Source organism: Somniosus microcephalus, chromosome 10, assembly GCF_052327205.1.
Source record: "Somniosus microcephalus isolate GS21.2 chromosome 10, FLI_Smic_1.0, whole genome shotgun sequence".
Classification (NCBI taxonomy): domain Eukaryota; kingdom Metazoa; phylum Chordata; class Chondrichthyes; order Squaliformes; family Somniosidae; genus Somniosus; species Somniosus microcephalus.
Genome location: NC_140996.1, coordinates 93,220,586 through 93,236,038, shown reverse-complemented (window position 1 = coordinate 93,236,038; position 15,453 = coordinate 93,220,586). Strand labels below are relative to the sequence as shown.

Here is a 15,453-nt window from a genome sequence, read left to right as displayed (position 1 = left end):
TTACTATATTACAGGCCTTTTTCTACAATAAGGGCATGCATTTTGGGGCTGAATTTTGCCTGCGCGCAGAGTGTGGGTTTGGAGGCGGGTCCACTGTCAAAATCGAAATGATTGACAGTGGGGTGGGAACCTGCTGTGAACCCTCCTCCATGTAAGTTCCAAAGTGTCGGGTCTGCAATTTCAGAACAGACCCAACACAAGCGGCGGGGGAGGCATTTAAGATACTTAACTGCTTGTTAAGTGCTTGTTTACTACTATTTTGCCAGCCTTTTTCTATTTTACCACATTTTTAACGGGCTTCATGCCGTTCGGAGATCACGTCAGGTTCCCTATGTCTCCCCATTGCTGTGAATAGGTGACAGCTGCAAAAGTGGTATGAAAGCTATATTTCACAGCTGGTCACTTTCCAATGTCAGAAACTTGAGCCTTCAGGACTTGGAAGACACTTTCGAGCTGTATACAGTTTGTAAGTGCTTGGAGTAAACTCTCTATCCACTGTCACCTCCTTGTAGCAAGCTCTCTCACCACTAACAGATCGCTTCTGTCATCTCAACTTCAGCTGCCATCTATTCCAACAACATCAGTGCCCTTGAAAAAATCTCACCTTGGTCCTCTGAATCCCTCCACGATCAGCCCCAACATCACCAACAACAATACCAACCTTCTCCGCAATCACCTGATGCTGCACAGGACACATGGCATCAGCACCCGACAGCATTGCTGCCCAGGAGGCCAGCGATGGCATCACCATGGCCAGATTTACGTCATTTGGCTCTGTACACCCTGGCTGCCACATGATGCGCCATGTTAACACCATCCCGCGCCATGTTAACGCCATCCCACACCATCACCATAAAGCATTCCTACAATGACCAAACCATTCCTTTCACACTCATCACCATTGCGGGGGGGTACTGTTATGTCTCACCATTCACTGCAACTCACTAAGACACTTCCAAAAGTGAGCAGAAATCTGTACAATAAGGCAAAGTGTTGAAAATAAAGATTTCAATGTTTGACAACACATTAATAGAAAATTTACATGAACATTGCATAAAACACCCAAGTGCCTACGCTTGCGTGTTGTTAGTTGGTATGACTGCACTAGGATGAGGGTGAGTGTGAGGGGTGGCTAGTGAGATGGGGAAGTGATAATGTAGATAGAGAGGGATGGGTGGAGGTGCAAGGTAAGTTGGTGTGAGTAAGGATGTGCAGGAGTAGGGTAGGGAAGGCTGAGTGATGGGGATGTGATGAGTGGCACAGGAGGATGAGGTTGAGTGTGGCTTGGCAGTAACATTTCATGATCTACTGTGATCATTGAAAGGTTTGCGCCACTGCAGCCAGGTACTCCTGACGACATCCGTGCTTTTGCCCTCCTGTGCAATGTGCAACCAGGCTGCGTTGGTGTCCTGGGGAGGTCTCCTCCGCCCTTGGAAGGGAAGAGAACCTCCCTGCATGCTGTGACTCCTGCCATAAGCATATGGAGGGAGTCTTGCAAGAGCCTGGGTGCAGCTGTGCACCTCTGTGCAGTGCTTGTCAGTGTTTGCAGCACCTCAATGCTGCAGAACACTGAGAGCACAACTGTCAAAAATTAATGCAGCCATGTCCCCTTTAAGGAAACCGGCTGATGATGCGTCATCAAATGACCGGGAGCCCTGCAGGGTGGGCTTAACAAGCTCTATTAATGGAAAATCCTTTTTATAGAGTGGCTGCAGCCGGGAGCAGGACCGGAACCCATCAACAACCTCTCCCGCATTGATCCCGCCTCCGCTGGCGAAATTGCGGCCTTGGAGTCAGAAGTTTTCTTTTCTCGTTAAAGCAAGTCTAAATATCTTGCACTTCCTTAGATCCCAGTCATGTATGGACTGTAGTTATTGTTTGATTCGAGGTCAGTATTTTTCTGGTATGTAATAAATGATCCTTTTATTATTGTAAAGCCATGGTTAAAGTTTGGAGCTTCTTAGGATGAAGACCCCACTAAATTAAATCTAAAATTTTGATTGTGTGGGGATAAAAAGGTATTTTCCCAAATTAAATAAAGAATAAAATCACATTATGCCTTTTGTCCCTATGTCTATTATCATTTTTTATTATTACCAAGTCACACCTGTTGTAACTTGTTTAATAGAAATATTTCATCTATATATAATTAGATCATGTCTGTTTCTTGTTACACCACTCAGATCCAGCCAACTGTAAAAAGTTCTCTACCGTGCCACCAAATGTCTCCACAGAAGTAATAACAGTCACCAACTCAAAGGATGTCATTTACTGCGCTTTGGTTGCAAAATGATTAATCGTATACATTTTTGTGAGCACATCATTGTCATGCTGGAGTAAGACATGACAAAGTATTGATTTGTGCTCATTGCCATTTCAGCAAATGAAAAAAGGACAAAAAAGGAATCTAGTCTATGCACAAAATACTAAGTACCTCCGTTTTTCTGGACAAAAAAAATAACATTGGTTTTCTTGCATGTTCTGCTGTCAGTACATAAGCCTGCAATAGGAACCTCTATATATCATACATCAAATGTTTTTAATTGTCTTATCATCAGTGTATTTGCCAATCATGACAAAAGAGCAACTAAATTGTTGAAAACACAGCATGTCAAGCACATTATATAGAATAAAGCCATTCAAGAAAGAATTCTAAAAACATATGTGGTCTATGTTTGTTTGGGACCTTCTATGTGCATGAATGAAAGCTAATCATGCATTGTCCCAGGACACTACTGACCTCAGTAATACACCCTGAGTTCCCATTCCTCTACATGTTATCCACAGTAAATGAACAATAACCGCTCAAAGATTGATATTTTGCAGTCTGTTACTTTGCATCACAGGTAAAATTAAGCTATTGATTTATGGAGAATATGTAATTCTATCTTTCCACATAAGACATCCATACACATATTTACTGACAATGCATTCTGATGTACAAGTTTTGAATACATTTAAAGACTTGTTGAAAACAAATTTAAAAATGAAGACCGTAGATTTGCAGAAAAATCATATGACTATAAATGCAGTTTCATCAACTTTCTATAATCCAGAAAGTATAGGATGCGTATTATGGATCTGGCTGATTTTGAATTAAAACAAGAATTGTCATTGGCAAACCTATTAGCACCAAAATATCATTCAAGCTGATATTTAAAATAATTTTTCATTACGAGGTTTAAAAACTGCAGAAAATTAATTATCTTTGGAAATCAGTACGATAATATCCAATCTCGAGATTTCGCTCGAAAGATGTCCAATATTCCCATGTCATCTACCCTCGAACGTCATGCAGTTTCAGCACCTTGGAGAGCGATTCGCTGTGCATGTACCTCAACCTCAGACTTAAGTTGCATTTTCTGTGTCATTACACAAATATATGGAAATGTGACTTCTGTTCGCCCGGATGTCTCTCCCATTCCCTTCTCCCCTCTCTCGTTGGCCTTTACCTCTCATTCTCTCTCTATATTCCTTCCCCAATTATGACTCGCTTTCTCTCTCTCTTCGTCTTGTCCCCATCATCTCTGGACCTCCCCATTCTTCCTCAGCCTTTTTCTCCTTTATAGTTTGCAACTGTTTAAATATTTTTGCGATATACACAGCTGTTTTCCTTTCCCTGTTGGCGGCTGTTGTCCCAATCAATATTAATATTGCCATTGTTTAGCCCAACTTATTTGTTGAGTAAGGGTGTCGAATGCAAATCGGATGTGCAGTATATTACGTTCTCTGGGCACACGCCGAGTGTGCTGAGAAAGTTTGTTACTGTTCGGACTCAATGGCGTTGTGAACAGAGTCGAACTTAAGCGCTTAGGATCCCTCTGGGTTCCATGTGAAGCTGCGCAAAGAATAACGATGAGCCTTATTGAAATTCTATCATCAATACTGGGCTGTAAAGGCTTCTGCACCAACGTTGGATTTTGGTCCATCACATTTATTGCTCATATAAATTAGCCCACAGTGTAGTAGCATCTACTGTTCGGCACAATTATAACAAAAATGAAGTCACGTACAATTGTTCTTCGCTGCTTCCCTAATTTGCATATCTGCAATACATTTGCAGAAGTACTGCTGAGTAGAGACGCCATATAGTCTAATAGAAGGGAGGGGACTTAAAAGAATTGGCCGTACAACATAAGTATTAACAACTGACGTGTGTTTTGTCCTTTGGGGATTCTAAACTTCACTCTGCGAATGCGTCTGAGTTGCATACTAGGTATTCTTGAAAACATTCTCGGATTCCAGTTACAAAGCGCCCAGTTGCGATCTGCAACCACTGCGCGTCAGTTGCGTGACAGACGGCCGGGATGCACGCGTTCATTATTTGAATAAATATATGACTGCAGCACTGGTAACTGATCAGACTTATTTGGGCACTCTAATGTGCCACTTTCTCGGCAGACCCTCCCCACCAGCGGCTCAATTGGAACACAAAGTTGGCGAGATCCAAGCGGATTCCAGATGTTTAGACAGCCCCACTCTTATTTACATGCGCCGCTTGTCCGCACTTTATCACTGCGCAAAATCACCAGCACCATTCTCCGCCCAGACCGCTCAGCCACAAAACATTTGGAAGCAAAGTGTTTCCCTGCATATTACCACATATTCCAAACAACAGTTCCCAAGGAATCCCGGTGCACACTTGTCACCAACAAACATCCGTCGCCATGCCAACAGCAAGATTCTCCAACTTTCATCTCCAAAGGTGCCAATCAACAAATAAAATAAAAAGGCAATGCTCTTACCTTGCAGTCATCAATGCAACTTTTCACGGAGTATTCTCCCGATTGCAAATACTTCTGAAACAAGATCTGGAACTCTTCGTATTTCTCCTGGGCGTGCTGGTCTAACCGTTGATAAGTCTCAACGCATTGAACGCAAACCGTGGCATCGCCATCCATCACTAGGTTCAGGTCGCAATTCGAGCCCTCTGGTGTAGACATCCCAGCAAACAGTTCCGAAAGGGTGTAAGACTCACAAAAGGAAAGGTGGAAATTGCTGAAAGACAGCGGCGAGGATCCATCGCTCGCTTCCTCGCTCACGCTTCCACAGACAGACTCAGCATCTTCAACACGAAAACACTGGTCAGATAGACAATGTGGGTGACACGTTTCTATTTGCCATATAGGCCTGGTTGTAGTATTACCTATAAAATTAGCATGTTTGTCACTGTTGATGGTGTTCCTTGGCTGTTCAGATCTGAGGGATACGGGGGAAAGTAAATCATTCGCTGCCGTTGGGACCTCGCCCATGTCTGCCAAGGTGCCCTGCTCCTGGTCTCTGGTCCTGGTCAGATTCGCCTCTGCGCACAGCCACAAGTGATCAGATAGTAGGACGGTGAAAAACAAGAGAGATGCTAAAGACAGTCGCCATTTCTGGGCCCGTTCTGAATCCGTGCAGGGCTTGTCGTTCTGTCGGGGAACATACCAGATTTTTAATCCGTCATCTTGCTGCCGACACATCCAAGCGCCCTTGGTCATATTGTGGTAAAGTGCAGCTCCGACCGACTCCACAATGAGTGCTCCTTTCCCCCAATATACATTGACCGGGATTGTCTTTCTGGTTCTGTTTGATTGTTATTCTCTTGGACGTTTGCTCAGGTTGGATCTGGCTCTCACTCTGAGCAAATGGTCAACTGTTGCCATCCAATCTGTGGAAGCAAGCAGATGAAAGCATGCACCGTCATATCAGACTTATCCATGACTCTCTGGAGGAAAACCGACTTCTCGGTGACAACATGCTCCTGACGAGGATGAGCTCCTCTCTCCTCTGCAAGATTCAGATCACATCAGCCTCACACATCCAACCTCATGAGCATCTGATCAAAGAATTCACTAAATGCGCGCACAGAAAAAAGTTCAACTATTTCTCCTGATCCCGGCGAAATGTCGCTAGCTCTGGCGTTTGGAGCGCCACAGTGCTCTTGGTTGGTTGTTAAGTTGCGGCCATCTTCGCCCAGAAACACCTATTATTATTATTTTTTTTTGGGGGGGGGCGGTTGAGGAGGACGATGTTTTGCGTCATCTCCAGCTCCGAGATCTCTCCATCCTGGCGCATTCAGCTGTCTGTTCTTAGAGAGGAAGGAGGGAATGGGAAAGGGGAGAGAGAGACACACACAGAATCAAGTCAGTGCTGCTTCACATCAACATCACATCTTCAGGTTAGTTTAAATGATGTTGTGGTTCCAGACAAACGCGAAATGAGCTGTGATTTGCTAATTTCATAAGATCCCTGAGTGAAGTTACGAAGAGCTAAACATATACAAAAAGTGCCACTTCGTATTGTTCCATCATTCAATCATTCATTAAGATGTTTACGTCGTGTCAAGCGGCGACGAACTAACATATTTTTCACCGTTAGGAAATGTATTCCGAGATACACTAACGCTTTGCAGCAGCAGTAGAGGCGAAGGGTCCCGCAGGATTGCACGGAATCCCTTAGTGCTGCTCTGCGCAATTGGCGGGGAACAACTGCAAATGCGTGAACCCGTGATAACACACAGGAACGAAACTCAACCTTTTTAAGCCGCCAGTTGTTATACAAAATCCTGCTGCAGTACATGTTCTTGCTGCAGTATATGTCTGTGAAACAGCGTGTCTGATCACTTCAGTATATGCATTGGGCAGGACAGACAGCTGGCTTTATTGAGTTGACTGAGTACCCCTAACCCCAAAGCAACAGTTGTTGCAAAGTGTGATCTATGAACTGATCAGTCTGGTGGCGGGGTGGGGGGGGGGCTTGCATTTCAACGTCTTACTGTTGCCGAAGACGAGTGTGTAAGGGAGTAGAGGTTTGTTCTATAGTGCCCCTTAGTGTTATCTCACAACTTGCACCTGCCACGCTTAGCTTATTTGTATTCATTTCCAGTCTGAGAAGCAGTGACGAGTGAAAACGAAAGAGAAAAAAAATCTCAGCTCCCCCGTTACAAAAACCTGAAACTGCACCGTGGACATGTGGGACTTTCCCCGCAGCTTGGGCGGCGGGTTTGAGTGATGGAAAGTAACGTCGACTCAGACATGTTTGAATAGCGTGAGGATGGAGTGACATTGAGGATCGGTGTTCCTCGAACGAATCACATGGTCTGAGGCAGGAAAGCTAGGGGAATCCTATGCAACAGGGCTGGGATTTCAAACCATACGAGTTTGTTTAGACTGCAGGCATGTGGAATTTAAGCAGTTAGAGGTTGGTCAGGGCGGCAGTTAAAAAAAACAACATGATGAAAGAAAAGAAAGGCTTGCATTTATATAGCACCTTTCAGGACCTCAGAACATCCCAAATCGCTTTACAGGCAATTTTTAAAGTACTACTGAAGTAGTCACTGTTGTAATGTAAAAACACAGCAGCCAATTAGCGCACAGCAAGGTCCCACAAACGGTAATGAGATAAATGACTAGATTTTTTTTTAGTGATGTTGGCTGAAGGATAAATGTTGGCCAGGACACCAGAGAGAGCACCCCTGCTCTTCTTTGAAGAGTATCCTAGATCTTTTACTTCCACCTGAGAAAGTAGATGGGGCTTTCGATTAACGTCTCATCTGAAAGACAGCACCTGGGACTGTGTAGCACTCCCTCAGTACTGCACTGAAGTGTCATCCTAGATTTTGTGCTCAAGTCTCTGGAGTGGGGCTTGAACCCACAACCTCTCTGACTCCAAGGTGACAGTATTGCCACCGAGCCACAGCTGACCAGTATTGCAATTAAATCGGCGATGAATTTGTAAAACCAAATGGTCCATTTCCAGTTGCAATTTGCCACCTATATTTAAATTGTACAGTGCATTGTCTCAGATTGTCCAGGACATTATTGTGCCATGTGTGATGAAATAATTCTGTGTTCTGGATTGTCTGTTGTTGTACTTGTTAATGTCTGTAAATGTTTTACAGGTGTAACCACTAATGTTCCTCCCTAGCTCCGCCTTCATAGATCCTCCTGATTGGTGTGAGTCTTATTTATAAGAGCTGGGTTTTACTCATAAGGGCTGGGTTGGTGATGAATGATGGTTGCCCTGTGTTAACTTGATGCCAAGATTCTTACTTAATAAAAGCCTTTAGTTTCAAGTTGTAACCTCATGGATTCAGGCAATTATTTGGCACATCACCATGCAATGAAACACTCACCACCATTTCCTTTTGAGACAAACATCTTGCAGTAAATATACGCAATGCACATACCTTTGCCACACCCTCTCTATTTATGGACACATCCTGCAGAAGTACGGTTACTTTTTAAAAAAGTGATACAGTATCCCACTTACAAGAACTCGGACAGTTAAAGAAATAGTGAGAAAACAAAACGACCTCGATGTGTATCCCACAGAAATACAGGGCCATTTTGCTTCCCAGGGAAAGAAAATAAAGTGCAATAGTTCTTTGGAGGTAGAAGCAATAAGTCAACTCCATAAAGTAAAGTGCTTTGTCTAATGCACACACAAAATTAATTAAATACGCTATTTACACAACCGTAAATTAAAACAGTAATGATTTGTGGTGAGGGGAATCAGGGTGAAATAAGTCACAAGACAGTTCAGCATTAGAGAACTGTTGTCTGTATAATGCTTAAAACACGTTCAAAACATCTTGGAATCCTATACGTTGTCAATAAAATCACAGTAGGGAGCTATTGAGAGCCGCAGCCCAGTTTACTAATGGCTGATATTGCCAATGATCAGTTTGCGGGGGCTATGCTATAAGGGTTTATGAGGCCAGCAGTAAACAAGGCTATGATAACCAGAAAGATTAAATACAAAGTCTCCCAACTAATGGTAAAGTCACTGCATACTGTTCAAATAAGGCTTTTTTGTTGTTCTTGAAACGTCCAGGATTCGATTCAAATACGTTGCCTTAAAAGCTAAACCCTCGCCGAAATGGACAGTGACTTGAGTTGCTTCACAGTCAGGCGTGGAGATACGCAAATATGGAACGGGCAAAGTCATCTCATACACTTTTGCAGCTATAACATAAAGATACATAGCACAGAACTGAGTAAAAATTAAGCGATCAAAATGTTTATTTTACAGGTATATTGTCAGATGCAGGAGACGTAAACTGAAACGCAAGTTTTCCAGAAAAGTAATGCTAGTATTTGCTTAACATCACCCTCTAGTGGTTAGAATGTTATATAGATTTAACAACCAGTGAAGAAGACAATTTATTAGGAAATCTTTCGATTAATACAGAACAAGGCAATAATCATATAGCGGGTGAGATATAAGTTAGGTTGTCCAGTCATTGGTATATTGCATCAGTGTAGCTAAGTTTAGGGACAAAAAAAGAGATCTTCTTGTGGAGGCAGAAGGCATGGCTGAGGTACTAAATGAGTACTTTGTACCTGTCTTCACTGAAGAAGATATGGACTTACAGAAGGCATTCAATAAGGTTCCACATAAGAGACTGTTAGCTAAAATTAAATCTCATGGAATTGAAAGCAAATTATTGATTTAGTTAGGTGATTGGTTAGGAGGTAGGAGACAGAGAGTAGGGATAATGGGTATGTACTCGAATTGGAAGGAAGTGACACGTGGTGTCCCACAAGGATATGTGCTGGGGCCTCAACTATTCACTATATTTATTAATAACGTACATAATACAATAGCGAGCCATATATTCAAGTTTGCTGGTGACACAAAGATTGGTGGTATAGTAAGTAGTGTAGTAGGGAGCATAAAATTACAATGAGACATTGATTGATTAAGTGAGTGGGCAAAACTAACAGATGGATTTCAATGCAGGTAAGTGTGAGATCATCCATTTTGGATGAAAAAAGGATAGATCTGATTATTATTTAAATGGTGGAAAGCTATGAACAATGGAGGTCCAAAGAGATTTATGTGTCCATATACACAGATCACTAAAATGTAGTAGTCAGGTACAAAAAATAATTAAAAAGGCTAATGGAATGTTAGCCTTTATAACTAGAGGGCTAGAATATAAAGGGGAGGACAGTTTTCTACAGCAATACAAAGCTCTGGTTAGACCACATCTGGAGAACTGTGTACAGTTCTGGGCACCTCACCTTAGAATGGATATATTGGCCTTGGAAGGAGTGCAGTGCAGATTCACCAGAATGTTACCAGAGCTCCGAGGGTTAGATTGTGAGGAGAGATTACATGAACTAGGCTTGTATTCCTGGAATATAGAAGGTTAAGGGGTGTTTTGATTGAGGTTTTTAGGATTTTGAAAGGAATTGATAGGGTAAATAGAGAGACACAATTTCTGCTAGTGGGGAGTCTAGGACAAAGGGACATAACCTTAAAATCACAGACAGGTCATTCAGGAGAGAAGTTAGCAAACATATCTTCATGCATAGGATGGTAGAAGTGTGGAACTCTCTCCCACAAAAAGCAGTCGATGCTAGCTGAATTAATAGAAACATAGACATAGAAGATAGGAGCAGGAGTAGGCCTTTCGGCCCCTCGAGCCTGCTCCGCCATTCAATGTGATCATGGCTGATCATCCAAATTCAGTACCCCGTCCCTGCTTTCTCCCCATACCTCTTGATCCCTTTAGCCTTAAGAAATATATCCAACTCCTGAGGTCGATAGATTTTTGGTAGACAAGGGTATAAAAAAGATATGGAGCCAAGGCGGATGGATGGAGTTAAGGTACAGATCAGCCATGATCTCATTGAATGGTGGAACAGGCTCGAGGGGCTGATGGCTGACTCCTGTTCCTATGCTGCCAATATCACAGTAAAGGAGGAGGTAGTAGAGAAATTTGATAGGACAAAAATAGATAAAGAAGAGGTATTTAAAAGTTTGGCAGTGCTCAAAGTAGAAAAGTCACCCAGTCCAGATGGGATGCATCCTTGGTTGCAGAGGGATGTAAGGGTGGAAATTGCGGAGGCTCTGGCCACAATTTTCCAATCCTCCTTAGATATGGGAGTGGTGCCAGAGGATTGGGGGATTGCAAATGTTCAAAAAAGGGGAGAGGTATAAACCCAGGATCTACAGACCAGTCAGCATAATGTTGATGGGGAAACATTTAGAGACAATAATCCGGAGCAAAATTAATTGGCACTTGAAAAAATATGCGTTAATAAATGAAAACCAGCATGGATTTGTTAAAGGCAAATTGTGTTTGACTAACATGATTGCTTTCTTTGATGAATAACGGAAACGGTTGATGAGGGTATTGAGGTTCATGTTGTGTATATGGGGGGGGGGGTGAAATTCGATAATGCTGGAAAATGGGCGTGGGCACGCAATGCGGGATATGCCTGTGTCCGTTCAATTTGGTGCTGCCTGCTAATTACTATGATTGTAGTGCACAGCCTAGCGTGGAATACGCTGCTGACAGGTTATGTGCTCAGCAGGTGGCCAAAGTTTGTGTCACTGGAGCGAGGCTAGCTTTACTTAAAGCTAGCCTGCTTCTCTTTCAGGCAGCGTGCAGCTCTTAAAGCTGAGCTGCTTTCTACAGATAACAAAAAGCTAAAGTTGCTTCAGCACTAGGCAGTCTGCACCTCTTAAAGGTGAGCTGCCTTGTGCTGATCAAAAGTGGTAAAAATGCTTCAGCGCTAACACGAATGGTTCAACAGACCAGGGAAAGGGCACCCAGGGTCTCGGACGCAGCACCCGAGCTTTGTGTAGGGGCTCAACACTGGAAGAGATGTCCTCTACCCACAGGGGGCCAGGAGGTCCTCCAGAAAGAAGGAAGTGGGACCAGATCACCGAGATGGTCACTGCCAGCAGTGTCACCCCCCAGGACCTGGCTCCAGTGCCCAAAGAAGTTTCATGACCTCAGACGAGTGGTCAAGGTCAGTGAATGCATCTTCAAAAGCTGTCTCCCACCAACTGCACCACTAGCCTCACAAACTGCTCAATGCACGACCCGCCCCCCTCCCATCTCTCACCTACTAAAATTTCTACCAAACACGAGGCACACCTCACATTCCTAGCTTCACCTTATCCTCTTGGAGGAGATGCTGCTGGCCATTCTTGGCAGGGGCATGGCTGAGCCCTTGGCCAGCAGTGGGGTTGAAAGAATCCAAGATGCCGGTATCCTCATACGTTATCCTTCTTCTCACATCCCACTTCATCCTCATCCCATTATCTCTTCTGATTTACAAGCTGCACATGGTGACAGCATGCACCTCTTGCTTTCCCCCCCTCCTCTCACCGTAACCCTACTATTGTGCCTTCCTCATTTCAGACACCCAAGAAATCCAGCCTGCCCATCCAATGGATCAACCAGAAGAGGGAGAGGAGAGTGGAGAAGAAGAAGAAAAAATACTGTCACTCAATTTCACACTCTCAGTCATCAGCTCCTCGAGATCGTCCTGCAAGGCCATCTGCAGTGTCTTCAACTGAAAATCAGCAGCCATGCTTCAGCCACTGTGGTAGCACTGCATAATAGAACTAAGATAGGAAAAGGCACATGGGCGATTAGTTGATTTTTTGATGTAATATTGGATGCATATTTGGATAAAGACGGAATGGAAATTTTGCTTTGTGGTGGCTTTTATTTCAGCATTGTCGCCAAGCGGACACTATGTTGGTCAATAACAAAGGGAAGGTAAGGTGTGGGACTAATGTTAAAAGGGGAACTGAGGTTGTGTTCATTGGTACCGCAGGCGGATGATTCAATCTCGGATATCCCGGCCAGAAAGGGGCTGTCTGGGTTGCATCCTCCTCTTCTGCTTTTTCCTCTTCTGCTTCCTCCTCTTCTGCTTCCTCCTCCCCCTGCGAGTAGCTTGCCTCCTTTGCTGCCTCTGCTCCATCTCCATGTGATGCTGCAGCCCAAGGGGGACTGCAACTAGAGCCCCCAGGACTGGGAGCTAGTGGTGTTGTCAGAGGCCTTCCTTTAAGAGCCAATGCCTTGCAAATGTACAGCAGCACTTCCTGCACTCCCTTCACATTTTAACATCTTTTTAAATGTATTGTACCAAGTCACTACTCCAATAAAATATGAAGAAACTGGTCCAAAAGCAAAAATCTAAACTTACCTGAAAGTTGTGTGTATCCTTTAAGAAGCCTTGGCTGTGTCTCCGTTGTACTGCTGCGCACACATTCTGCTGTGTGTGGTTTGGAGAGGACGTTATTAAGAGCGGCGATGTCCAAAATCACAGATTGTGTGTCAATTCAGGCATTGCATGCTGATTGACATCACGATCTGGATCATTTAAATATGTACAGCGGTGCCAACCTGCCCAAAATGACAGCCGCCATGCTCCGTGCCAGAAGTGGGCAGAAGCGAGATGACCGCTGTTTTTTCTTCCAAATCGGCCTTAACGGCCAGCGCTAAAGGCTCCAATTTTGCAGCCATGGAATTTCAATAGGCATTTGAAATTCCACTTAATAAAATTTTTAGCAAAATTGAAGCCCATGGGTTTTAAGGAGCAGTGGTTGCGTGGATACAAATTTGACTAAGGGACAGAAAGCAGAGTTGTGGTGAACAGTTTTTCAGACTGGAGGGAAGTGTGAAGTGGTGTCCCCCAGGCATTAATGTTGGAATCTCTGTTCTATTTGATATATATTAATGACCTGGACTTGGCATAATTTAAAAGTTTGCAGATGACACAAAACTTGGAATTGTAGTGAACAGTGAACAATGAGGATAGTAACAGACTTCAAGAAAAAGAGAAAGATTTGCATTTGTAGAGTGCCTTTCATAACCACCGGACACCCCAAGGTGCTTTACAGCCAATGAAGTACTTTTGAAGTGTAGTCACTGTTGTAATGTAGGAAACAGAGCATCCAATTTATGCACAGCAAACTCCCACCAACAGCAATGTGATAATGACCAGATAATCTGTTTTTGTTATGTTGATTGAGGGATAACTATTGGCCAGGATACCAGAGATAACTCCCCTGCACTTCTTCGAAATAATGCCATGGGATCTTTTATATCCACTTGAGAGGGAAGACGGGGCCTCAGTTTAACATCTCATCCAAAAGGCAGCATGTCTGACAGTGCAGCATTCCCTCAGTATGCAATGAAGTGTCAGCCTGGATTTTGTGCTCAAGCCTCTGGTGAGGGACTTGAACCCACAATCTTCTGACTCAGAGGCGACGGTGCTACCAACATTTTTTTAATATATTATTTATTGAACATTAAAAACATTTACAACATTATGATCATTCCATTGTATCATACAAATCTATTCCGCCACTCTGCACAGCCATTCCTCCACCACATATTAATATCAAAACCCGGAAGTTTAATTTGTCTCCCGTAACATATACTAATCTATTATACTTTAAAAATTGAACAGTAATCATGGCTCCGAATAAGTGAAGTGTGCCTGATAATCCCCCCCTATTATTTAATCTCCAGCCCTTCCCTCCTCTCATGCTCCTTCCCAACTTTTCAGGTAGCTGTTGCTTTCACCTGCTGCCTCTGGCTCTTTTTCACTTCCTGTTTGAACCTTCCCTGAAGTTTCAGCCTCTTCCTTGCATTAGGTTTGGTCCGAGGAGCTGCCCCTTCTCCCTCCTTCTGCCCCTCACTAACCTTTCCCTTTCCACATGATGCCACCCCCACTCCCGACTTCCACGTCTCTGTCCCCCTCTGACTCCTCACTCTCGAGCTCTTCTGTAACCTCCCCATCCCTGCACCCAATCAGATACATAATCTCCCTTAGAGAGTCTTCCTGCTATCACGGTTTCTCCAACAGTGCCACTCCCTTCAGCCTCAACTCCACTGCTGACCCTTGCTCCCCGTTTCTTCTCTCTCTGGGACAATGGTGCATCTGCACCTATCTTGCTCCCTTCTGGCATCTTTGTCTTCCTGATCCCATCCTTCTGCCCCTTTAAGGCTCCTGCCTCTTGCACCCTCTCTATGCCTTGCCCCTTCCTGCTCCCTGAGATATCCAACTCCCCGTCTTTCTTTGGAGTACTTACAATTACCCCGCTCCCTCCTCCTCTCCCCCTGCCGACACCAGATTCTTTAGGAAGAGCCAAGCCGTATTATGGCTCGACTCTGCCTTTGACCCGTGCTGCCCGCTGCTGTCTTTGTCCTTTTCCACCATACTTGGCCTGTTTTCCACCACCTCCATCCGGTTCTCTGCTCTGCAATTTTCTGCCTCTTCCTGCACTCTTTTCTCCTTCCATTCACCAGCTGTGTCCTCTGTCTGCACCGCTCTTCCAGCCACTCCACTCACACCTCCTGCTCCTTCTCCTTCTCCCATCTCCTCATCACTCAAGGGGCTTCCTTCTGCAGCACACTCACAGCGGGTGGGGCCTTTGTGACACACCCTACAGCTCTCTGCCTTGCAACTCCAACTTTTTTATTAACACATTATCCTCAATATAAACTGGCAGGTTTAAGAATGAGAGCACCACCTCTTCAGGATATAGCAGAGATACCTCCAAGAACTTATCTCCAACCTTCAAACTCAGTAAAAGTCTTTCCACCTCCTCTTGGCCACTGACCATCACCTTGAACCCAACATTCGGCTTTGGTCGGCAGGCAAAGCAGTTTCCCTTGCTGTAGTCATCATGTACCGCCTGGATATCCCAAGC

General features: G+C 44.1%; 1 protein-coding gene across 1 annotated transcript; it reads right to left on the bottom strand.

Moving 5' to 3' along the window:
* Positions 1-2,268: 2,268 nt before the first annotated feature.
* LOC147111573 (NALCN channel auxiliary factor 1-like) lies at positions 2,269-5,480 on the bottom strand. The gene is made up of 2 exons (XM_085998275.1): positions 4,746-5,480; positions 2,269-2,331 (listed from the first exon to the last, which is right to left on the bottom strand). Exons 1-2 carry the CDS (start codon positions 5,478-5,480, stop codon positions 2,269-2,271), a joined length of 798 nt encoding a protein of 265 aa, XP_085854401.1.
* Positions 5,481-15,453: the final 9,973 nt, after the last annotated feature.

Excerpts from the sequence above, each read along its gene's own strand:
- LOC147111573 (XM_085998275.1), bottom strand. The coding sequence starts at position 5,480 with ATGACCAAGGGCGCTTGGATGTGTCGGCAGCAAGATGACGGATTAAAA. Across the intron at positions 2,332-4,745 it reads GTTGCATTGATGACTGCAAG|CATGACAATGATGTGCTCAC; the intron begins GTAAGAGCATTG and ends GTCTTACTCCAG.